The 24,581-nt window shown below is 53.8% G+C and overlaps 1 protein-coding gene across 2 annotated transcripts in view; it reads right to left on the bottom strand.

The window, feature by feature from the left end:
• Tmem104 (transmembrane protein 104) overlaps positions 1-24,581 on the bottom strand; it is a 57,334-nt gene that overhangs the window by 17,932 nt on the left and 14,821 nt on the right. For both annotated transcript variants that reach the window (XM_052195041.1, XM_052195042.1), the window contains 2 exons: positions 22,713-22,812; positions 22,285-22,393 (listed from right to left, as the gene is read on the bottom strand). In XM_052195041.1, the coding sequence (XP_052051001.1) occupies positions 22,285-22,393; positions 22,713-22,812 (209 nt within the window). The remainder of the gene's footprint in view (positions 1-22,284; positions 22,394-22,712; positions 22,813-24,581) is intronic.

Genomic DNA, 24,581 nt, shown 5'->3' on the forward strand with positions numbered 1-24,581 from the left:
GGTGGGGGAGGGCGGACCAGACAGCTCCTGTGCTGGGCAGGAGGGAGCTCCTGGGGGGAGGGGGAGCAGGAAGTGGGGGAAGCTGTGACCTCTTATCCAGGCCCATTATCTCTGTGAGGATGAATGACAAGGTTCCAGAGCCGCCCAAGAGAGGCTCTAATTAGCTGGGCTGGGTGAAGGCACCCTGGCAGTCGCCAGGGCTGGGAGATTTCTGAAGAGAAGGGCTTTCTGCTGGGGGCCTCAAAATCAGCCCTGGTTCTCGGCAGGAAAAAGGGGGGGGGGGACAGAGAGGCAGTTTTTTAGGCCTGGGTGACAGTGGGAGTGGGGGGGGGGAAGGCAAGGGCAGGTGTCTGTGTAGCCCAGGCAGGAAAGCTGGACCATAGTAAGACATGGATACCAGCCACCATCCCTGGTCGACCTGTCTGTGAGCGGTACCATCAGTAAGACACTTAGGAAAATTACCACTTCGGGGAAACTTTCCATTGATGAATCTCTCTTTTGACGCACAGAAGGGACTGACAGGGAGATGCATAAACACAGAGTGTCCAGATGACTTTGGTCTGTTGGGAACTGGGCTCTCGGTATGTTTGGGGGTTTGGGCAATTCAGCTCTGACCTGCGATGTCTCCAGCCGCAAAGACGGTGTCCATCTGGGGAAGCCAGAAATCGTGGGGAGGCTTAGATGGAAGGTCAGCTGTATATAGAGCATGAAGCCTGATTTTTAGAATGCCCTATTGTGCAGGGTGTGGTTGCACACGCCTGTAATCCCAGCACTTGGGAGGCAGAGGCAGGCGGATTTCTGAGTTCGAGGCCAGCCTGGTCTACAGAGTAAGTTCCAGGACAGCCAGGGCTACAGGCTACACAAGAGAAACCCTGACTCGAAAAACCAAAAAAAAAAAAAAAAAAAAAAAAAAGTAGACTGCCCTATTGTATGAAGACAGTATGAAGGAGTAGGATTGTTCTGGAGGGCAGGGTCACTCTCCAGGGGCCATCACACAGAGTCCTCATATATCTTCTTCGTTCTCAGTGCACACTTGTAAAGGCTGGAGGACAGGAGATGCCCCATCTTGTGAACGCCTATGGGAGGGCTCCCAGGTGCAGAGGGTCCCTGGGGCCAGCTCAGTGACGGAGAGTCAGAATGAAGTCCCACCTGCTCAGGGTTCCAGGTGTAGTCCAGACACCGGGTGGTGAACCTGGCGGCAAAGCGCTGTTTTAGGCCTGAGCTCTAGCTAGGACACGAATAGCTGAATAGTGGCTGTTTTCTTTCCATAATCGGAGACCCAGAGCAGCCTCACTGCTGAGGAATTTCAGGGCCCACCAAGTCACAGGCAGCACACACAGACTGCCAAACAGCAGCCCCTGCATGGGGTGTGAGCTGAGCTCTCTCCGCAGAGGGAGGAGCGCAGATGAAACAGACCTGGAGCTGGGCGAATTAATGAACAGGTGTCCTTTGCAAATTAGCTCAGACCAGAAGCAAGCAGCGGGAGTGCGCCATCCCAGGGACAGGGCAGAGGCCGGAAGTGGACGTGGGAAGCCAGAGGTTGCTGGGGTCTGGCAGGGCAGAGTCTACCACCGAGTGATCCCCAGCCAGATGACGTGCCTTCTCTTTTCCTTGTACAGAAAGACAGAAGAGAAAGCCAAGAGACAGCCTATCCTCTTGGGTCTTCCAGTCTAGCCTGTATGACATTATAAATTAGCTGGCTCCTGAGCAAACTTTCCAGCCCCGAATGCCATTGATCAGTTCCAACTCAGTCTCTGCTCAAGGACTCTTGTCACCCCCTCATTATAGAAAGCCGGGACACTGATCACGGCAGCCAAGTGTGTTTCTTTAAAAAAAAAAAAGAAGAAGAAGAAGAAGAAAGAACCAGCAATGCTTTGATTTCTAATGAAATCTTCAAGCTGGTTTCTGGGAATGAAGTCTGAGACAGACTGGGAGGGGGCAAGCGGGGATCGCTCTTTCTGGGTCAGTGAGTTTGGCTGGTACCAAAGCCCGTGCAGCAGCCTTGCTGGAGCCGTGATGGACGGAAGGCAGCTCCCATTCCCAAGGCCCTGCAGGCAGCACTCAGCCGCTGCTTTTTCAGAATGTTCTGGAGTCTACTGTTTATCAGGGCTGTCAGGCTCCCTGTGTCCCCAAGCAGGTGACACCCACTGGAGCTGCTCAGGTGCCAAGTGTCCAGCCACCTCCAACCTCTTCCTTGCCTCCAGCAAGGCTGCCATTAACAAGTCCCCCAGAGAAGCAGCTCCAAGCCACAGTCTTCCCAACACCAGGGGTCCCAGATAGAGCTCAGCTGGGCTCCCGATGGTGCCACAGAGCGCCCCCTGCAGGGCAAAGCCACACCCAGTGTACAGACCAAGCAAGGCTCTCAGAAGCTGAATTTCTCCAACTTGTATTAGTAATAAGCCTTTGACAGAAAGCTCCTGGCCTGCATCCTGGTCTCTGTGCCCTGGACACAGGCCAGGGACTGGAATTCCTGGGGCAGGTGTTACTAGCCTTACACAGGTTGGGCGCATGTTACCTGCGCCCCCACCCCTCAGGTAACATGGAATTTTGTGGGATCTGGAAGCGCTGAGGCGTCAGCTTCCAACTCTGGTTCTCAACCTTCCTAACACTGCGATCCTTTAATACAGTTCCTCATGTTGCGGTGACCCCAACCAAAGATTATTTTCATTGTTACTTCATGACTGTAATTTTGCTACTGTTGTGACTCCTAATGCAAGCATCTGTGTTTTCCGATGATCTAGGCAACCCTGAGTCATTTGACCCTTGAAGGGGGCGAGACCCACAGGTTGAGAGCTGTGGTTCTCCTCGGAGCCTCCTGTGGTGGGCTGAGTATACCTAGCGCCTTCACTCCCTCTTGCCGGGGTCCTGCCTCGGGCACCAGTTATGGGGCAGGGGGCGTTAAGCACTGTGCTGGTGACAAGTGGATCTTTAAATCAAGAAGGCTGCTGTGGTTGAGCCATGGTCACTTCTGGCCTGATCTCACCACACTTGGCAAGCACTGAAGAGAGGCTCCAGCTCCGCTCAGTCTCGTCTTGAACAAAATGGGGCACCCTGTCTGCTGTTTAGGAGGGAATGCATGGGTGGCAGTCTACACTGCAGCACAAGCTACACAGTGTGATACCAACTTTCCCTGTCCCCAAGTCTCCCTGGCCAGAGAAACAAAACAGTACATACATTTGGTGTCAATCACAAATCGCCTCTCCCGTAAGAGTTTGCAGAATCCTTTGGGTCCTACAGCCAGACAGGAATCTGTCACAGCCTCAGCCTTCTGGTCCCAGTTCTCATCACTCCACCTCTATCAAAGTCACCCTGCGATGACGTCACTGCTCAGGGCCACAGGCGCCTTCACATCTGCAGAGCGCCCACATGTGTGCCTTTCCTCACTTGTCTGCAAGGTCATCAGCACAAGCGGTGACCCGGCATCTGACTGAGGAGACGGAAGGACTAGTGAGGTTTGGGGGCAGAGGAAGAGGGCTGCAGGCATCTCCTGACACAGCCCGGCTTTCTCTGCAAACCCAGCTCACAGTGCCCCACCACGCTAACTCCTACCTTCATGCCTTTGCCCTCTGGACCCTCCTGATGACAGAGAAGCTCCTTTCACTGGCCCCACCTTCAGAGCGCATTCAAATGCCAGCTTCCTCCTCCGTTCCTCAACCTTCGCTAGGGCTGGTGACCACGTCCACAGTGCTCGGCTGGCACTGCATGACTTCCGTCCTGCAGGGAACAGGGCTCCTGCACCCTCAGCAGGAGGCAGCGTGCTGAGGGCGAGGGCCAGGTCCTTGCTTGTCTAACATCTAGAGAATACGGCACACTTGACACAGTTAGGCATGAACGAGTATTTGTGGACTATGCCATGCTTGGTGAAGTGCCTGGGAGGAAGGTGCCACCGCTGTGCTGGGGAAGAGGCAGCCCTAGCTCTGCTCATTTGCTTTGTAACCCCATTCCCACCCCTCTAGTCTTCCTGCCAGGCGGCTCCGAGGTACACCTGCTCTGCTGAAAACCATCAGTCACCACGCTGGGGTGGGGTGTCTCTTTCCAAACCCAGTTGGCAGCACTGGGAGGTGTGGCTCAACGGGAGAGTGTTCGGAAGGGCCTCGGTTCTGGTTCTGTCTCAGACCTGAGGGAAGGATGGAGGTTTAACAGAGAGGAGCCTGGCACTGGGCTCTTGCCATCAGCAGAGTTCCCCCAAACCCCAACCAGTCACAGGATCCATGAACAGCAGAGTCACTGAATGGTACTCTGCAGTGGCCCCAAGAGGTGACATCTCTGAAATCCTAAAGAACTAATTCAAAGGGGTTGTGGTCTTTCTGAAGCACCTACCTCTTGGTAGGATTCCCTGAACAAAAAGACAACCCCTAAGGCCTGCTTAGGGGAGGAGGGGAGGCCTGCAGCTTCTGGTTAGAGCTTCAATTCTGGCAACAAGATGGTGGGAAACACTTGTAGAGGCAGGAGCCAGCCGCTGTCCAGCCAGCCAGGGGAGGGGCCTTCCCATTCCTGCCATCTCTGGGTACACAGGACAGGAGGTGCAGGAAATTCCAGGACAGCAGGTGCAGGAAATTCCAGGACAGCATGTTCACATGCTATCCTGCATTCCCACAGAAGGCTCAGGACTGAGGGGGAGTGCTGGACCCTGCTGGCCATACACGGGGCGCTGAGCAACCTCCTTGCCAAGTGGGCAGTGCTTCAGGTGCCTGCTTATTTATGGTACCTGCAGAAGAGGGAAGGTGGAGCTTTCAAGGTTCCAGCACTTTCCATCCGGCCTGTCCGCTCCTGGGGTCTTAACACAAAAGGCCCACGGGCTCTGCTCCCAGCCTTTTTGCCCCAGGGCTGGTTGGTACCTCCGGTTTCCCTGTTACTTCAGCGTGGGTGATAAAGGAACTTCTTAGAGACCGCAGTGTGTCGACACAGAGTATAAGGGCTTTCCTAAACACACAGGATCTGCGAGGGCGGAATTCACAGACATAAGAGCATCTGGGGCGGGGAGGAGTGGGTTTGAGTGGCAATGGCCACATGCCAAGTGCACAGCTGAGCTGTCTGGATTGATCCTGGAGGGTATTTCAGATGAGGGAGGGAGGCCAAGTTTGCGGGGCTGCTCCTGTTGAGTGCTAGGGGTTAAAAGCTAATTGGGGTTAATAGCATCTTGGCATGAGCCCATCCCTAACCGAGCTTGCCACACGTCCTTGACACGTAGTGAAGAAATGCTCAAGGAGTCTATTTTTATTTCTCAAGTGGCTGGGAACATTTATTCGCCTAACGGGATCGCAACTTCTGGGGCTTCGTCTATAGCAGGCAGGTGGGCACTGGGTCGGGGCACAAGGGACACCAGTTCAGATTGCTGGGGTGGGGTAGGGATCCAGTGCGGATGTCCTTGCTGGGCTAGCTTTGTGGGGTCACTCAGCTTCTCAAAGTACACCCATCTACAGGGCATTTTCTCAATGACTGACTGATGGGGGAGGGGCCACGAGGGCTGGCGGTCCCATAAGAAAGCAGCCTGAGCAAGCCATGGGGAGAAAGCCCCCAGACAGCACCCTCTGACCTCTGCACCAGCTCCTGCCTCCAGGTTCTTGCCCTGCCTCCCCTAAGTGATGGACCCTTACCTGGATGTAAAATACAAAATAAACCCTTCCCTCCCCAGATTGCATTGGTCATGGTGTTTCATCAGAGCAGTAGTAACCCTAACTAGGACAGAAGTTGGTACCAGGGTAGTGCATAGTGCAGTATTGCTGTGACAGATCTGACCAGACTGTTTTGGGAGGGCTGTGGAAAGACTTTGAAACTTTCGTGGGGGGTGGGGGGAAGCCATTGAATGTTCAAAGCTTGGTAAGCTGTTCTGTAGGAGCTTTGGAGACAATAATGTTGAGAAAGATGCAAATGAAGGCCGGGCTTGTTGTACTGGCTGGTTTTGTGTGTCAACTTGACACAGGCTGGAGTTATCACAGAGAAAGGAGCTTCAGTTGGGGAAGTGCCTTCATGAGATCCAGCTGTGGGGCATTTTCTCAATTAGTGATCAAGCGGGGAGGGCCCCTTGTGGGTGGTTCCACCTTTGGGCTGGTGCTCTTGGGTTCTATAAGAGAGCAGGCTGAGCAAGCCAGGGGGAGCAAGCCAGTAAGGAACATCCATCCCTCCATGGCCTCTGCATCAGCTCCTGCTTCCTGACCTACTTGAGTTCCAGTCCTGACTTCCTTTAGTGATGAACTACAACGTGGAAGTGTAAGCTCAATAAACCCTTTCCTCCCCAACTTGCTTCTTGGTCATGTTTGTGCAGGAATAGAAACCCTGAGTAAGACACTTGAGAAGTTGCAGAGAGAAGCAAACACTCTACCGAGCCATTTGTGTGACCGGTCTGTGGGTGTCTGGTCAGCTGGGGCTGAAGAATCAGCTGTGATTAAGAAGAGACCAGCATCACTGAGGTGAAGCCTTCTGGGAGGTGCTTCCTCAGGGTCGGCACACAGAAGCTGTGGTCCTGAGGCAGCCAAGGCTGTCTGTATTTGTGCTGGCAGCTGAACTGGGTGGTGTGAGAGCCACCCAGGTGGTGCTGGTTTTGAAGGCAGGAAGGGGTCGTGGAGAACAGCTGAGGCTTGGCACTGTGTGACAGGGTCGGGGCCCCTGAAGAGAGTCCAGGAGGGGCTAATGGTGAGGGGCAACCCAGTTGCAGCAGAGACCCCAGCACTGTGGAGATGCCAGTGCCACAGGATGACCACCATGGTCAGCAGCAGCAGTGGCATGGAGCCAGCTGCGGTCCAGAGGAGCAGCTGTGTGTGCTGCAGGGGAGGAGCTGCAGTGACCCAAGCCACCGGAGGAGCCCAGAAGATCCTGAGGGAATCCCAGACATGGGACATTAAATTGTTTATCTGCTGGAGTTTGAGTTTGCTGTGTCAGACTGTGACTGTGCGCTGGTTTTTCCTGCTTCAGTAAGAAAGGATTTAGTTTTGATATGACAGGAGCCCACGGTTGAAAGACTTTGGATTTTAGAGAGGCCGAATTTTTAAGTTTTTAAAAATTTAAAGACTGTGGGACTTTTAGAATTTGGAAAGTTTATAACATTGGTATTAATCTTGGGGAAGAATAAGAGAGAAAAGGTTATAGCTTACCACCAGTGATGTGTTTGTGTGTCTAATTGACAAAGGTCAATTGTACTGGACAGTTTTAGGTCAAACTTGACACAAGCTTGAGTTATCTGATTGAGAAAATGCCTCCCTAAGATCCAGCTGTAGGGCATTTTCTTAGTGACTGATGGGGAGGGCCCAGTCCAGTATGTGTGGTGCCATCCCTGGACTGGTGGTCCTGAGTTCTATAAAAGCAAGCAGGCTCCCTTGGTCATGGTGTTGCATCAGAGCAGAGTAACCCTAACCGGGACACATCCACTCTCCAAACATCCCAGTACGGGACCACGGGACTGCCAAGACCTGTTGCGTGCTAAGAAGAACAAATACTGTTCATTTTTCTTTCTTGAGATGGAGTCTTGCTATGTCCCTCCTTTTGTAAATGATCTTCCTGCTTTGGCCTCTTGGGTAGCTGGGACTATAGCTACACACACTACCCCTCGTCACATGTTATGCTATATTTATTGCCCATGTGAGTTTAATCATGGTCCAAATACTCATGAGAGTTCAAGTACTTCTGATCCCACAGGAGAGGCCCAGCCACCACGCAGAAGATGGCAGTCAGTACAGGAACAGATGCACTGGAAACCGTGTCAACAATGCAGGTGTGCCAAGCCCAGTCAATTGCTGTCATGAGGCATTTGCTAAAATTCTAGGACAAGCACTTACGCTTGTGGAGAGGAGGGCTTTTTCATACCAATCTAGAAGTGACCTGCCCTGGGACAGAGGATGAACTGTGACCCTGAACTGGATCCGCCCAGGGGTGGGTGGGCGGAGCTAGAGGACCGGAAGAAACCACCCATGTCAGGGCAGGGCTCAGCACTGACCGGACCTAACACAATAGAGACTGTAAGCTCTTCCTCACTGACCCTTCAGTTCCTGTGGTGCTGGGAAAATGAGGTAGGTGGAGGAGGTTGGAGCACCTCTTTCAGTGCGCTGATCCCTCCATGGCAGTGACTGGCATCTGTCTAACACTCAGCAGAACACACTGCTCGACAGAGGCCATGTCTCAGGACTGACGATGACCAGGAGCTGCTGACACTCAGGCCACCCCAAATGGGAAATGGGCATCGTGTGCATCCCGGTACCAGGAGTCAATCTTGCTTTTGTGTTGCCACGCCCTTTGGAAAACCTCCCGTGGCTGTGATATTCAGCCGGCTCTGGCTCTGAGAGTGGAGAGGCGAATGTCTGCAGCTTGCTGAAGACGCTGGTGTCACAGAGGTGGCAATAATGGGACAAAAGGTAAAACGGCCAGCGGGAGGAAGCGACCACTGAGTTGTAGAACAGGGTTAGGGGGTGGACAACGGCGCCTCACAAGACAATCAGGAGCCGGTCAGGAGGATCGAGTGGCTTCAGCTGGGTAACTGAGGAAAAGGCGGGGCACTGGTCACCTGCTCCACGTGCCTGGTACAGATTCAGAACGGCCACATGCAGATGCCGGGGCAATCTCTAAGATGGTGGACCCTTCATTCCCTCCTGAACCTGAGGAGCCTGCGTTGTCTTAGGAGCTATGGACCATGGGGTCCTCATGAGCAGATCCTTCACAGCCACTGCCTCCTTCAAGACTTGGACCTGTCCACAGGGAAACTTCCAGAAGCAACTGGAAAGCAGTTCTTAGGGTCGCCTTTGAATGTTTGTCTCACCCCAGGTTCCTTGTCAATTGTTCTGCCCCCATTCCTTGCGATGTTTGTATTATTTTTAATTGCGTCTGTGTGCACGCATGTGCAAGTGCCCATGGAGGCCGGAGGTCTCGGGTACCCTGGAGCTGGAGTTACAGGTGGGTGTGGGTCACCTGACGTGAGTGCTGGGGGTCACAGATCCTCTCTCTGCAAGAACAGTGCAGGCTCTTAACTGCTGACTGACTTCTCCAGCCCGCTGCTCACCACTGAAATGTATTTATTTACTTAATTGTTTGTTTATTTGCTTCAGTACCACGTCACAGGTATAGAGGTCAGAGGATAAAACCGTGGGGTTAGTTCTTTCCTTCTTCCTCTCCCTGAGTTTTGGGCAACAAGCTCAGGTTGCAGCCTTGTGTAGCAAGTGCCTGGGCCTGCTGAGCCACCCCACCCTGGCCTGTCTCCCTTCTGACAGACAACAGTAAATAAACAGGGGGGGAACCCATGCAGTTCACTTTCTGAGTCATCTTCCTGGCCACCTTCCAGACCTGACTTAGGTGAGGTACTGACCTCCCTGACTTTAGACTTGGGGGTGGGCCTCTATGGATGCCCCCAGATGCCCTCAAACAGCCAACCACCTATAACTTCATCTCTGGGGGGTATCTGATACCTCTGGCCTCCATGGGCACTTGTGCATGTGTGTTCTCTCTCTCTCTCTCTCTCTCTCTCTCACTCACACACACACACACACACACACACACACACACTTAAAAGCAATTAAAACAAACAAAGAAAGGGGGCAGAAAGTTTGATGAGGGACCTGGGGTGAGACAAACATTCAAGTGACCCTAAGAACTGCTTTCCAGTTGCTTCTGGGAGTTTCTCTGTGGAGAGGTCCAAGTTTCCTTGACCTCCGTATGAGGGAAAAAATGGGAAAGAGGAAGAAAGTCACCCCAAACAATCTGCAATCTGGGAGGACATTGGGAGGAGCGCCTGCAACCCCAAGCTGATGGTCTGGAAACTCCACATGCCATCTCCCCGTCAAAAGGGCCCCATGTCTGCCCAGAACACAGGCCGCAGCCCCGGGCAGCTAATACATCGCCAGCCTGCCTGGCCTGGCCTTTAAAACCACGACAAGGTATAACACTTGCTGCAGCCAACGTCTCCAGGGGCTAGAAGCCTGCAGAAGGGAGGTGGTTCTGGGGCTGCATTCTGAGGGGCGCTGCGCACTCTCTGGGCCCGCAGCCTCCGGATAAGCTCTCAGGGCTGAGACTCACATGGGGCTGCCACCTATTCCTCTGGAGAAGCTTGGCTTGGGGGTGGAGGAAGGACTTGGAGAGCTGGCGGGTGAAGCAGAGCTTTGGAGGCCTCCCAGGTGGGACCTCTTTCTAATCCTGGCTGTTTCCACTTCAGCAAACAGGTGTTGAGAGGGATTAAAAGCTTTGTCCAAAATCTCAATTACTTAGCTGTAGCTGGGATTAGAGCCCAGGTTACCTGTATCCAAAGCCTATTTCCTGCTTAGAGCACTCAAGGGCCTCCCACGAGGGCCACTTCTTCCACCACCCCTCTCTCCTCAGACCTGGCTCCCTTTGGGGAGGATTGGGAAGGTGGGATGCCCTTAGCCTGGCACAGCCATCGTTTCTCTGGCCCTGGCATTTGGGGACATGCCTGCATGCCTGTGTGGTCTTTTTTCAGCTGACAGGCCAGATGGCGCCCAGTGGTGGGCAGAGTTCCAAGAATCTGATGCCAGAGCTACAACCTTTGTGGTTTGGGGGAAAAGATAAATATCGTGGAAAACCCACACAGTCATTCCCTTAATGACTGTAAGTCATTGGGGGTTTTTAATGGATGGCTGTCTCCTCACAAGCGAGACAGAGCGAAGAGGGCTCCAGCATCACCAGGCCCAGGTGAACAGAAGGAAAAAGCAAGGCTCTGTGAGGTTATGTGGGGAGCTGTGGCAGGGTAGCATGCGTGTATGCATGCCTGTGTGTGTGCACAACCCGGCATACATGCATACACACAGTTGGCTGTGGCAGCGGAGGGAGGCTGAGCGCTCTGCCGGGAGGAACAGAGCAGACTCTGGAGGGCGCTGAGCTTTAAACTCCCTGTTGGCAGGTCAGGGGCAAAGCGGGGCTGGAAGGGGAGTGCGAGTGGGACCTGCAACTTCCAAACATGTGGACAGCTTTTAATTACTGCCCCAAAGATGCTCTGGGCCCTGCTGAGGAAGTTTCTGTCCTGGTAGTGAGGGCCAGAGGATGACGTCCCTTGGGGAAAGCAGCCAGCAGTATGTATGGAGTTGGATTCATTCGCTATTCAAAGGTAGCTGGCCCTAATGATCCAGCAGGCCCAGAGGATCCCTGAGCCCATGCAGGGTAAAGAGCCCAGGAGCCTGGGGAGCACGGCTGAGGCGTGGCAAGGGCTCAGAGCACTGAGGTCCCTAGAATCCTTGGAGGATGCTGATCAGGAGGGTGGACAGTAACTGGAGGGACTCTAAGGGGCCAGACAGACTAGATCCCAAGGGGCTTCAAGCAAGGAAACAGCAATCAAATGCACCCTCCTAGTTTGCATCAGGACCCCCCCCCCTGGGTGGGGCTTCTCTCATTTTAATGAAGACCCCCCCACACTTTAATCTCTTTCTTCTTCTACACTTGATCTTAGCCAACAGGCTGAGAAGCGATGTCTCTCTTCTTCTTTTCCTTTTCTCTTTCTTCTTTCTCTTTCTTTCTTTCTTTCTTTCTTTCTTTCTTTCTTTCTTTCTTTCTTTCTTTCCTTCTTTCCTTCTTTCCTTCCTTCCTTCCTTCCTTCCTTCCTTCCTTCTCTCTCTCTCTCTCTCTCTCTCTCTCTCTCTCTCTCTCTCTCTCTCTCTCTCTCTCTCTCTCTCGGAGACAGGTCCCTCCATGTGGGCTATCCTGGAATTTGCTATGCAGACCAGGCTGGCTTGGAACACACAGAGATTTCCCCCTGCCTCTGCCTCCCTGGGTGCTAGAAGGAAAGGCATGTGCCACTGTTCCCGGCTCTAGTGAGTTTAAGTTTCATGTGTGCTATGAAGGATGCATGGAGAACAAGGCTATTCACTTGTTCCACGGGGATGGAGGAATGAAAATTGTCCCAGGCCTTCCTAGGAGCCTGTTAGAAGGCAGGGCAGAAACATATAACATATATTTGCCTAGCACAGGCTCTGTAGAGACCCCCACAGTGAGAGGACAGGGTTGGGGGATGTGACAGTTTAACTCCATACAATCTAGAATTATCCGAGAAGAGAGTCTCAGTGAGGAATTGCCTCATCAGACTGGCCTATGGGCATGTCTGTGAATTGCCATCTTGATTATGTTGATATGGAAAGTCCTGGCCCCCTGTGGGCAGCACCATTCCCTAGGCAAGAGTCCTGGACTGGGATGTGCCTGGCTACTTCAGGCTCCTGCTCTGACTTCCCTGCAGCAATGGGCTGTGACCTGGAATTTAAGTTAAATAAACCCTTCCCCCCCACCCCACCCCCAAGCTGCTTTTTAAAGTTTTTGTTGTTGCTGTTTTCTGAGACAAGGTCTCTCTACCTAGCCTTAGCTGTTCTAAAACTCACTTTGCAGACCAGGCTGACTTTACAGAGACCCTCCTGCCTCTGCCTCCTGGATGCTGGAATTAAAGGTGTATGCCACTATGCCCAGCTCTCTAAATTGCTTTTAGACTAGGTGGTTTTTTGTTTGTTTGTTTATTTTTAATCACAGGAGGATTAACTAAGGAGGATGGGTTTGGTGCAGGGTGGCAGGGATTTGGAAACTCTGATGGAGAGCAGCGTGCTATGTTCTGGCTCTTCGGAGCCAAGTTCACAGGTACAAACCCCAAAGCTTGTTGAGCACTGGACAGACTTGAGTTACTGTCCCTCACTGTAACTAGTGAATCCTTAGTTCAGACATGTTGACTTGGGTGTCAGGGAGAAGCAACTAGGATTGCCATGTTACAGCAACATGAGAAAGCTGGCCCCAACCACTGTGGGCTGAAGAACCAGCAGGAGCTGGGCCGAGGGTCACCTTGGTTCTGACAGCTCTGAGGAACCAGAGACTCCTATGGAAAGGCAGGCTATGTCAAGAGTGATGAGGACATGGGACCCCACCCCTGGGCCATCAATCCAGCCCCAGCCTGTGTGGGAGGAAGCCCACACACTCCAGCTACCTGATTCTGTCAGGATGAACCTGCTCTGGTACAACTGGCGGTGGGCAACGCAGATCTCCCTGGTCGGCTGGAATCCCAGAGCTCTTGGGCCTGGGGTCTGGCCCTTGATCTCCTGCAAGCCGCCCACTGTCTGGTGCTGCGCACCACAAGGGGTGTGAGGTGATCACTTGAGAGGCTCTTAGTATTTTCCCTCCCTAGTTATAGTCCCTCCTGGTAAGAGAGATGGAGGATGGAATGCTGAGCTGGAAGGAGGGAGGGAAGTCAGGTGCCCAGGGTATGGGAGCCCTGCAGAGAGGAACGCACGGGCCAAGCTGGTTTCACCTTTTTTTCCCCTGATGATGTTTGACCTCAAAATAGACCAGGAACTGAGCAACCTTGGAGGCAGGGAAGGAGGGAGGCAGAACATCAAGATGTCTGCTGAATGAGCTCTACTGAATAGGGGGTGAGGTGCCACACCAGCAACCCCACTTCCTCCCCAGCGCCTTCCTCCTGGGAGGCGACCTCCTTGGGGAGCTGACAAACTGTGGGGTTCACAGTTTGTCCGAGCAGCAAGTCTGGAGGAAGCTCAGAGCACCTGTCTGGTAGGAACATGGAAGGTACCTGTTGCTTTCAGGTAACGCAGCAGCCGTCTGCCCATAAAGGTGGGCAGAGCCCCACTGGGCCTGTGCAGTCAGGTCCTGTTCCCCAGGCTGGGGCTATGTAGGTGGCTTGGCCAACCTGTTCCCTGGAAGCCCCTGACCACCCCTCCATGACAGCACAAGCAGGTCCATAGAGAAGCCCAGAGAGGCCTTGTGTGCTGACAAGGTTATTGGTATGAAATGCAGATTCCTGGGCTTCCTTCGTGACCTCTAGGCATCTGCTAGGTTAGTCTGACAAGGCTTAGGGCCTTCTGCAAGCTAGGCAAGTGTTCTGTTTCCAGCCTGAGTCCCAAGCCCATATTACAAAAAATTATTAATGTCTATGCGTGCATGCCACAGCATGTGCGTGGAGGTCAGAGGAGCACCCTGGGGTCACTTCTCTCCTTTCACCTTTACCTGAAGCCTTGGGAACTAAACTCAGGTCACCAGACTTTCATGGCAAACATCTCTGTCTACCGAGCCATCTTGCCTTCCACCGGCCTCCCCCAACAGCCCACATTTTTGTGCGTTTTGGTCATCGGTCAAGGAACCAGGCATTAAGAAGCACCGTTAAGGCCCTCATCCCTGATCTGGGGAAGGGACAGCTAGGAAGTCTTCTTAGAGGGTTTAGCTGCTGCTGGGCTTGGGGGAACATAGCCTCTGCACCAGTGGTGTGGGCTGCATGGCTGTCGTAAGGTGTCAGGACCTCGGGCCCTGGGCCCATCAAGGCTTCCCAGGACGTCTTTTGATCTGTGCACAAGTAAGCTACTGCCACGGGTTGAGTGGCACACCCCGGTGGCTTGTGACCCTGCCTCCGAGATTCACACTCCCACAGCACCTCCTTGGCAACACCCTAGGCGGCACGGCACTTCCCTCTGTGCCTGAAGGCTTGTTAAAGATTCCCTCCATCTTCTCAGCTCCTGCTCAGAGGTCACGCGGCATCGTTAATATGCACTTAACTGTTCCGCTCGCACCTGTGCACCGCACAGCTTTCTGCTGCCTGTAACCCCCTGGGCTCCTTGGCTCCTTCTGCCTCTGCAGGCCCAGCTCTCGTGTGCTCACATGGACTGCTATGGGGACAGCGTGCAGGGACACAGCCACATGGAGGAACATGCCTATTGCTTAGAGTAAGAGCTTCGTTTCATTAAGCAATTACTGCTGCTCCCAGGGCCACTGTGCTGGACAGTTTTATGTCAACTGGACAAAACTGGAATCATTTGGGAGGAGGGGTGAGACAAATAAAATAAAGATGGTGTGTGTGTAAGGATCAGGGTCCCACCTGGAGTCACCAATTAGGGCATTTCATTAAAAAATATAAGGCAGGTGTCATGGCATATGCTTTTAATACTTGGGAAATGGAGGCAAGAAGATCACGGGTTCAAAGCTAACCTGGGCTATGTAGTAAATTGAAAGGCAGTCTGAACTACATAGGAATACACTCTCAAACAACTATACCAGGCTGAAGATATGGCTCAGTGGTTAAGAATGTGATTTGCTTTTGCAGACGATCAGAGGTATGTTCCCAACACCCACGCTGGGTGGCTTACAGCCTCCTGTGACTGACCCTTCAGCTCCAGGATGTCACCTGTGTCTTCTTCTTGAATCCACAACCAGGTGCACTCACAGGTACACGTACTCCTCACTCCCAACATATACACATGATTAAAACTAAAACAAACAAACAAAAAACCCCACCAAAAACCTAAACCAACAAACCAGCCAGCCAACCAACCAGCGTAGGGAGCCTTTTTAGTACTGTGCCCAGCCACGGGAGTTCTGGAAGCAGAGGGCACACAGGGCAGGGCGTGGCCTGGGCTGACTGGGAGGCTTCCCAGGGCTCGGCTCTGCTACAGGAAAGATCGGAAACATCATATACATGCATGTGCATATGTACACAGAGGTAAGGTCAAAGGTCAGCCTGGTGGCTGGGGGAATACAGTCCGCCCTGTCTTTGCTCCCTGACTTTGCTGCTTACAAACAGAAAGGGCTTAAGTGTCCAGCTTGGGGTCTGTGATCAGCGTGCACAGAAACAGTCCTGACTAAACACGGCACAGAAGGCCCTCGGCAGGGAAACACGCCCCACGGAGACCTACTTGGAAGCTCCCCAGCCAAACTGGCGAGGGTGTAGGTGTGGGCGTGGGCTATGCCATGGCTCCGAATGCTTTCCCAGCTCAGGGGTCCATGTGTGTGCGTGGGTGGGGATGTCCCTGAGACTTCCCTTTGGTGGGCTCCTCATGGTGACCACCCAGACCTGACATCTGCCTGCTTCTCCAGATACCCGAGCTAGGTTTTGAATTTCTGTACCCATGTGCCCAAATGCCTGGTGTTTCTCTTTACACAATAGATGGGTTCTAAAAGTTCCACTTCCCAAAGTTCAGTCTTCATAGGACATTTTACATCCACTGGGGACTGCAGCATATCCTCTTGTGAGGTAAGGAACAACAAACAGTACTCCAGTCTGTTGTACGTGGTACGTTTTCATGTAATGGGAGTTGGGCGAAGGCATCAGAACCCGTCTCCACACTCCTTTGCATCCCTGAACTGGGGACCAGGGAGAAGAAAGGGCCTGACAGCCAGGTAAGGTAAGCCGCTGGCTCCCCAGCTGCCCCAGAATGAACTGGTTCACTTTGGGGACATGCTGCCTGCAAAGCTGTACTAGTTTCTAGACAAAGGAGCCAGATTTGGGACACATGAGGCATCCTAACAGGGCCAGGATGAGCAGGGGAGGAGAGGGCTGAGTGTCCCCTTTTACCCTGAGGGACCCTGACTCAGAACTCAAGAGTGGCTTGAGTTCTTGAGGCAGACATGCTCAACGCCTCAGGATCCTGTGTTCCACAACTGGGGGCCCAGGGCCATGCACTGTCCTCCAAGATGGTGCATCAGGCACTGGCCGTGGCAGCAGCGAGACACAGGGCATGATGGATGGTGGGGCTTAATGTCACCTGACAGAACAGGTGTCCCTGAGAGTGCCATTAAAAATAACAACAGCAGCCTTCCCACTGAGCAGGAGGAGGGCGCTCAGGCCCAACACCCAAAGGGGTCAGTGGAGAAGGGGGAGAGGGAAGTTGTTAGTGTGTGTCTGTGTGTGTGTGTGTGTGTGTGTATGTGTGTGTGGTGGGTGGCACCAGAATGTCCTCAAGGAAGGAACGGGTAGGTCTGGGGCGACATTGGACAATGGACAAGGAGGAACAGAGGGGTCTGGAGGTCTGAGAGATCACAATCGGAGTGACGGTGGCCTGAAGGGTCCATGATTTCCCTTGAGAGGAGATGACAAAACAAGCCGGTGCTGGAGCAAGTGATAGGTAGTCTGATGCGCGCGCGTGCGCGCGCGCGCGCACACACACACACACACACACACACACACACACGGCGATTCCTGTATGAGATGCAAAGCTAACTCTCTGGGAAGAAAACCATAGGCCTGTTTCTGTGTTATTGATTTCCTTGTGAAGGAAAGAGACAAGTTAATCCTTCCACATCCATCATTCCCACCTGAGCTTGGCCACTGCCAGATGACAGGTTTCGTTTCACATTAGCCGGAGCGTACGCCCTGAACTTCCAGGGTGCACCCTTCCTTTCCTGAACCCCTGGGATGAAAGCAGAGGGTTCAGCACTGGTGGGGATGCCCTGGGTCTGGGGGGTAGACCCACGCCCTCTGAATTACAGAACTGTGTCCTGGTCATGACTGCCCTACGCACCACACCTGTGGGGCCGCCGGGGTGGGGGCAGCATCCTTTCAGGAGGAGAGTTGGGTGGGTGACAACAAAACAAATCCAGGCTTGCAGGGCTGAATGAGGCTGGGAGGGAGGGGGGGAGGGAGGAGGGAGGGAGGGAGGGACAAGGGATGGGCATCCCTCACTATGCCCATAAGGTCTCTCTCTGTCTTTTTAAGAAGTCACTGGGATACTCTAAATCTGTAAGCACTGCCCTTCCACCTCAGGCACTGGTGATGGCCAGGTCCTCTTTCCATCCAGGGTCCGTACTGCACACAGGGGAGTGGGGTGGGTGGGGGAGCAACATCCACCTGTTTACACCTGGAGATTTGCTCTGGAGCCACAGGGCATGCCACCACCAGAAAATGGCCTGGAGAGGCAGCACTGTAGCCGAGAGCGGCTGCGTCCTGTGACAATCACTGCTGCTCCCAAGCCTTACTTATTCCTGGTTAATGTTCCTTTCTCACTGGTCCTGAAGGCCTCTAGGCCACCTCCTGCCCCAGAATGGGTGAGGATGAATATTCAAGTGATCCTGGCGGTGACCCACTTATTAGCAGATGCTAGACAGCCCCAGGGCACCATGGCCGCTGTACAAAGTACAAAGCAATTCTGGCAGGGGAAGGGAATGTCCTTGGGAAGAGGCTCTCGCTTCCAGCCCTACCTGAGGTAACAGGAAAGCCCACTTTGCTCCCTGGGAATGAGTGGCAACTGGAGAGAAAGAAGGCCTCAGAGTCCGCAGGACAGTCAGGCCGCTGCAGCCCAGGCTCTGGTCCAGGGCCTGCTCTGGGGACGGTAGGCTGGTCTACCCCAAGCTGTGCGGCACGGCTAGGGCTGCCCTGCAAACCGAGCACTTGTCTCAAGTCTGTAAGAGCACCTGAGGACTGCTCTACTGAGGCTGTCTTCCTCAGTCTAGGGACCCGACTGAAGCCATTCTCTGGGATGACAGTGTGTCCTTGACAGTGTGACTGGGAGGCCGGAAGCAGACACACAGAAGCCACTGTTTGCAGTGCTCGGAAGGAAGGCACACTGTCTGAGGCGTGATGGACCTTTCTTGTAATCCCGGCACTCAGGAGGTGGAGGCCGGAGGATAAAGAGTTTAAGATCAGATTTGGTGAGTTCAAGGACAGTTTAAACTGCAAGAGCCCCTAGCTACAAAACAAAACAATCTCTGAAAATCAACACTGAACAAGCCTTAGTGAGCCAAGTCGAACGGAGCCTCAGTTGAGCTAGGGTACAGACGGGCTCTGAGTTTGGGCTGTGGGGTTTCCACATCTCATTTAGAGGACACTCTGTCCTTGTCTGTCTGTGCTTCAACATTCTAGGAAGAAACACTTGGGTTGGAAAGAGGAACTGCTGTTTTCAATGTTGCAAACGGCGGAGGAAGACATCGGTAGAAGGACTGGGCAGGGCTACTGAGGAGGTTCAGGGCGAACCCCCTGAGGTGACCTAGCAGTGTGACTGGCAAGCAGTGCTGCTCTGAGCTCCAACCTCTTCTTCGCGGAGGTATCTGGAGGGGTCCGGGGAAGATGCCCCTCACCCACAGAGGGAGATGGGGTATCTGCTGGTCACGAATAGGCTGCATCTCCTCCCGGTTACCTGTGCCCTGAAGGAGGATCTCACAACTCCTGTGGAGAACGAACTGGGGTCACCTTGTCCTGTCCCAAGGCAGCCAATAAAGGACCCCTGTTTGACACGGCCAGTTTGTGGCTGGGTCTCCAGCAGGCTGAGCTCCGCTCTGCCATCTGCGCTCTGGCTCTGCCGGGCTGGTGCCTGTTGGTCTGCGCGTGATCTGGCAGCATCTGCCCACCTGTACGCGGCGGACGCTGCCAGCTTTCGGCTCTAGGGGAGTCTCCACTGACCCGTGGTGACCTCTGGGAGGCGGGAAGGAGCTGGATGGAGATCCAGAACCAGGGGTAGGGGGTCGAAAGTGCTGCCGGATCAAGGAGCTGCTGACAGGTGCCACCGCAGGCACAGGCACGGGGTAGCGCCCCGGGACAGAACAGTCACGCACAACCCACTGCTTCACTGGGACCCTGGCTCCTTGGCACTGTGGCATAGAACCAAAACACGTTTTTCGTAGGTGTGAACGGTGTATGCGTGTGAGGGTGCACCCGCCTGTATGTGAGCATATGAAAGTCCCTGACGTGATCCTGTATCAGTCCCACGTCTCCTGTATCACCCTCCGCCTTATTTTTTGAGGCAGGGTCTCTTGCTGAATTTGGAGTTCGCGGCTTTGGCTGGACCAGTGGCATGGCCCCTCGGGTCCCTCAGCTCTCCCTTCCATCCAGCCTGGCCCTGCACTGGGGTTGGATACAGATGCTTCCACCAGCACAGCTGCAGGCCGCCTGACACGCTCCCATTTCATCTTTCTGAGGAGCAGGGAAGGGGGCCGAGCGCACAAAGACAACCGGAGCAGACCTGTTAACGCTCATGGGCACGCACACGAATTCACTGGCCACAGTGGCAGACATGAGGCTACCTGAGAGCTTGCCTGCCTCAGTGGGTGACAACGCAGGGGGCTCTCAGCATCGCCAGCACCTGTTCCGAGGCTAACACAGGGATGAAGAAGGAGAAACTGACTCAGCTGCATGGGGAATCATGGGAAGAACCATGGACAGTGGGAAGGGAGGAGGAATTTTCCATCTGTTAAGGGAAGGGGCTTCGGGAGGAACCTGGAAGCTGCTGGCGGGAAGCTCCCTTCCTGATGTACCTGTGGTGCAAATCACAGACAAGCCTCGGGGAAGACCCTAGCCCGCCTATTCTCATTCTCTGTGTGCTTCTCAGGGGCTTCCTGAGCCGGTCTCCAGAGGACTCTGCAGATTATAGAAGCCGGTTTCTTTATCCCACAGAAGAGCGTTCCAGAATAGCAACGAAGACAATTATTCCCAAGTCCCCTTAAAGAGGCAGGCCCGGGACAGCATTGTTCACCTGAGGTGATTTATGCGTGGGGCGGAGGGTGCTTTCAGCCTACGCCTACCCGCTTGCTGCCCTGCTGGCATTTTGGGTGGACCTCGATGTACAGCAAAATCAGACCAGCCAGTGGTTGAGAGGCAGGCCAGAGCCTTGGGAAGGGACAGACGGCTTGAACGTGAATGATGAAGAGGCCAGGTTACAGGATGCTGGACCTACTTCTGAGATGCAAAGAGGCCACTTGCTAGCGTCTAGTTTCCCTTGGTTGGGAGGGAAGATGCTCTGATCATTGGCCAGGAGGCTTGAGACTGGGGAAAGATGCCGGCATCTTTGCTATCTTTCCTCTTGCTCTTCTGTAGACTTGGGTGTGGGGTAGGATGGGGTGGGGTGGGGGCCTACAGACAGACACAATCCCTGACACTTGGCGTCAGGAGGCTGCGAGCTTTACTGGACCTCAGACCCTGGCAGCCGCACGCAAGGCTGCAAAGCAACGTCCAAGATGAGCCCTGGACCAGCGGCTCTCTGAGCTGGGAGAGGTGTGCAGGTGAAGGGAAGGTTCTGGGCAGGCTGGGGCTCCAGCTCTGATCGCGCCTACTACCCAGAAAGCACGTTCCCGGAGAGATACTGATCGTCCCCTTCCTACTCTGAAGGCTTGGCCTCTCAGGCCTGGAGAGCTTGTAGGCACCAAGACAATTAGCTCCCTGAGTTATAAGCACAATATCTGGGAGATGAAGGCAGTAATTACTGCCTGTCTGCTTCCCCGAGGGGTTCCCTCTGTTCCGTGAAGAGTTATTGAGACTCGGGGAGGGAGGCTTCCATCGTGTGGAAGGTTTAGAGAAAAGACTGAAGGGACAATTTACCACAGCAATAACAATGCTTCTGAATAATTCACCAAGCATATACCCCTCGTACTCAGTGTGGACTGTGCTGTGGGTTGGGGCGTATACCAGGTGGAGGGCGAGGACCCGCCAGAGCCCCGTCCGTCATTCCTCCCTGGAGCACACGGACATCTTCCTCAGACTCCCGCTCACACCCGGGGAGGAACAGATTCAGAGGGCCTTAGTGAATACTTTTATCTTAATCGTGGTAGACCGAAATGCTAAGAGACTAACAAAGCCTTGGCTGGCCCTCTACCTGGCTGCCTGGTGGGTTCATGTGCCTACTCCCAAGGTGTAGAGGTGGACCTGGCCACCGGGTAATTTAATTTGCTATCGGATACCTTCCCGACTTTTGATGGCAGGTAAGGGATGATATTCTGCGAGCACACAAAGTCTTGGCCAGGGCTTTATGCCCCAGAGAGGAAACAGATCATAGAGTGATAGCTCCAAAACACAGGCAAGACATCTCCCGAGCCACAGCCTCAAGATTCCTTCAGGAGCCCGCCTGGCTAGAAAGATTCATCAGTCCTTGGGATTAATAGATCAATCCAGACCACAGCAACACGGCCGACAGAGTCCGTGGAACCCTGAGCCGGGATGGGGCTGACCCAAGTCAAGAGGCCGCTGGCAGGGAGACCCCACCCTCCCCTTCCCCTTTCACACCAGTCCAGCAGCCACGGCCAGGACTGAGCCGCTCTCAGTGCACCTGACCACGTGCCAGGGCCAAGAAGAACCAAGCGGGGGCAGAAAGCACTAAGATGATGCAGAAGCTGGAGGGAGGCGTTTCCGAGCCCGCCTCTGAAGCAGGCAGAGACGAATGGCCTCTGGTGCTGTGTCGTCCTATTATCTGAGCCCGTCTGCTGTATTACTCCACTCCACCCCCACCACACCACGGCACGAAGCAGTCAAGAGTAAGGCGGGTGATTCATCTTCTTCCCTCGTCCATGGGAAGACAGGAGGAAGGCTGGGCTCGGCCCAACCTGTCTGAGGAGGCTGTCTGTGGAAAGGGTCAACTGTAACGACGTGTCTAGCCTGTCACGAAACCTAACACCTGCTTGTGTGTACCTCGCTGGCCTGGAGTAAGGCCAAGACACGGGAAGTCTCTGGAACGCAAGACCTTTGCAGAGTACCCCTCAAACTGCACAAGCTCACAGCAGCCAGCTAGCCTGAACCTGGAGGGCCATTCCCTGCCTCACGTGACTCGGCGGCTAAGACCTCACTCCTGAGCCAGAGTGTGGCGGAGTGCAGGACTCTTCTCTGGGCAGAGGGCGGACACTCACCAGGTAGATCCGGTAGACATCCACCCGGCGCAGGGGCCCCCAGCACAGGTCAGTGTCATTGTATTTGGTGTCTGTATCCACGCCGCAAGACTCATTTCCAGAGACGCTGCTGCAGAGAGCAATGGTAAACTGGGGCTCAGCGTGGGCAGGGCTACAGCTTGCACTTCCTGTAAACCACCGCTTGGGACAAGCCCCACCTGTTCATGCAGCACAGTGGCTCACTGGCTCATGGGTCTGGGAATACAGAACGTGTGCCTTGGGAGGGCAGAGGGCACCCTGTGATGAGCAGGGCCCTAGGTGTGACGTTCCTTAGCCTGTGGGTTTGTTTAGGGCTGTGCTTCTGTGGAAGACCCTCTGCCCCACTAGTGGAGCAGGCCTGTGGGTCTGCAGCCAACACGGAAGGGGACGGAAGATGAGGGGTTACTCACCAGGTCACCTGCATGAGGGACACGGGCACGGCTGCCGCGTAGATGGCGAGGTCTCCATACAGGTAAGTAATGATGCAGAAATAGAACAAGTTGACCCCCACTGAAAGCAACAAAGTCACAGGTCAGGGAGCCAGAGGCAGACGCGGTTGCGCTCTCTTCTGACGCCTGAGTCTTTCTTTACGCTTCTGCTGTTCTCAGTGCTTCAGGCCATTTGCCTTCTACAAAAAGTGGGAAAAAAATATGACCCCAAATTCCTGTTTCTTATTCTGGCTGGCTAAACTGTGAGGCTTGGCAGGAGATGCATCAGCTTGGGACTGGTGCCTGAGAGATTCGTTGAACCTGAAGATCAGAGAGAGGAATCAAATCTACGCTGGCAGGCCTGGAGAGATGACTCAGTGGGTGAAGGAGTTTGTCGCCATGTTTGCAATCTGAGTTCGGCCCCAATTTCAGCAGGCTGTCCTGGGCCCCACCCCTGGCCTTGACATACACGCCCCCCACTCCCAAACAAAACAGTGTAAGAAATAAATACATTAATTAATAAATACATTAATTAATTAATTAGGGTACAAAGACCCAGGCACGTGCCCTGGAGACGCTTCGGCAGCAGCAGCGGAGGCTAACACTAAGGGTTAGGGTCCCAGGCCACCGGCTCCTCCACACTTGCATTCAGACAAAGTGCTCAAGTTCCTGATGCTAAACTGCTGGTTTCTCTGAGAACAGGCAGAAAAAAGAAGTGACAGCTCCCTTCTCATCCTGGTGGCTCAGAACAGCCTGCAGGTCCCCAGGGGGGAGCCTGGGACATGTGAGTCCTGGGCTATGTGAGGTCAGCTCTGTTCCTTGGAATCCTGAGAGAAATGGTCAGAAAACAGAATTTAGGAAAAACTAACCCACAAGGGCACAGCACATGCTTTTTAAACATGACAGGTGTCATGCCCTTCTCTGATGCGTCAGAATTGACCTTGATGTGGCTAGGAGCCCCTGGGGCTGTCTGTCATTCATGACCCCAGGCTCTAGGTCCAGTCCGCTGCAGGCCGCCTTTCCTCTCAGACACCGACAACGCTCTCAGAGGGAAGGCATTACCGCCTCCAGCTGCTCTGGCTGTATATGAACTGCTGTCAGCCCTCCTTGATCAATAAAATTTCATTACTAGACACAAAGTACGAGGATCAATGAACTCCAGAGAAGACATTAACGTCTGGGCCTGGCATATCTAATGACAAGAAATGCGCGTGGAGCCTTGGGGAGCCTTTTGTGGAGGGTGCAGTTCCGCCACAGGTGACCAAACAACCTGGTGGTCTCAGTTATTGAACAGGGGTGGGCTCTGGAACTAGAGGCCAGGAACACTGTGTCACCGTCCTATAGGCGCAGGACAGGCTGCCATGACAAAGGGTTACCAGCTCAATGTCACTGGTACCAAGCCCAAGAAGGCCTGCAGGAGGTCCTGGGGGGGGCGTGGCTCTTCAATGGCTGGGGCTGCTCCCACTCAAATGAGATGTGGGCAGACAAGACAATACAAACTACTAGTGCATAAAAATCTTAAGAAATCAGGACAGGAGCATGGGGTCCTGAGTTTGTATCTTTAGTACCCCATTAAAAGAAAAATAGCCAGACATGCTCCTGTAATCCTAGCACTGGGGGCGGGACTGGTCGGTCAGCCTCGCTGAATCTGTGAGCCCCAGGTTCAGTGCAAGACCTTTTCTCAAAGTATACGGAGGAAAGAGGAGGAAGACACCTGACGTCAGCCTCTGGCTTCTGCACACATGCATGTGTGTCTCACACACACACATACACACACACTCTTATGTATACAAATCAGAAGGGAAATCAGGATGGGCCACAGAACACATTGACAAGCAAGATGGTTTACAA

Source organism: Apodemus sylvaticus, chromosome 10 (assembly GCF_947179515.1).
Source record: "Apodemus sylvaticus chromosome 10, mApoSyl1.1, whole genome shotgun sequence".
Classification (NCBI taxonomy): domain Eukaryota; kingdom Metazoa; phylum Chordata; class Mammalia; order Rodentia; family Muridae; genus Apodemus; species Apodemus sylvaticus.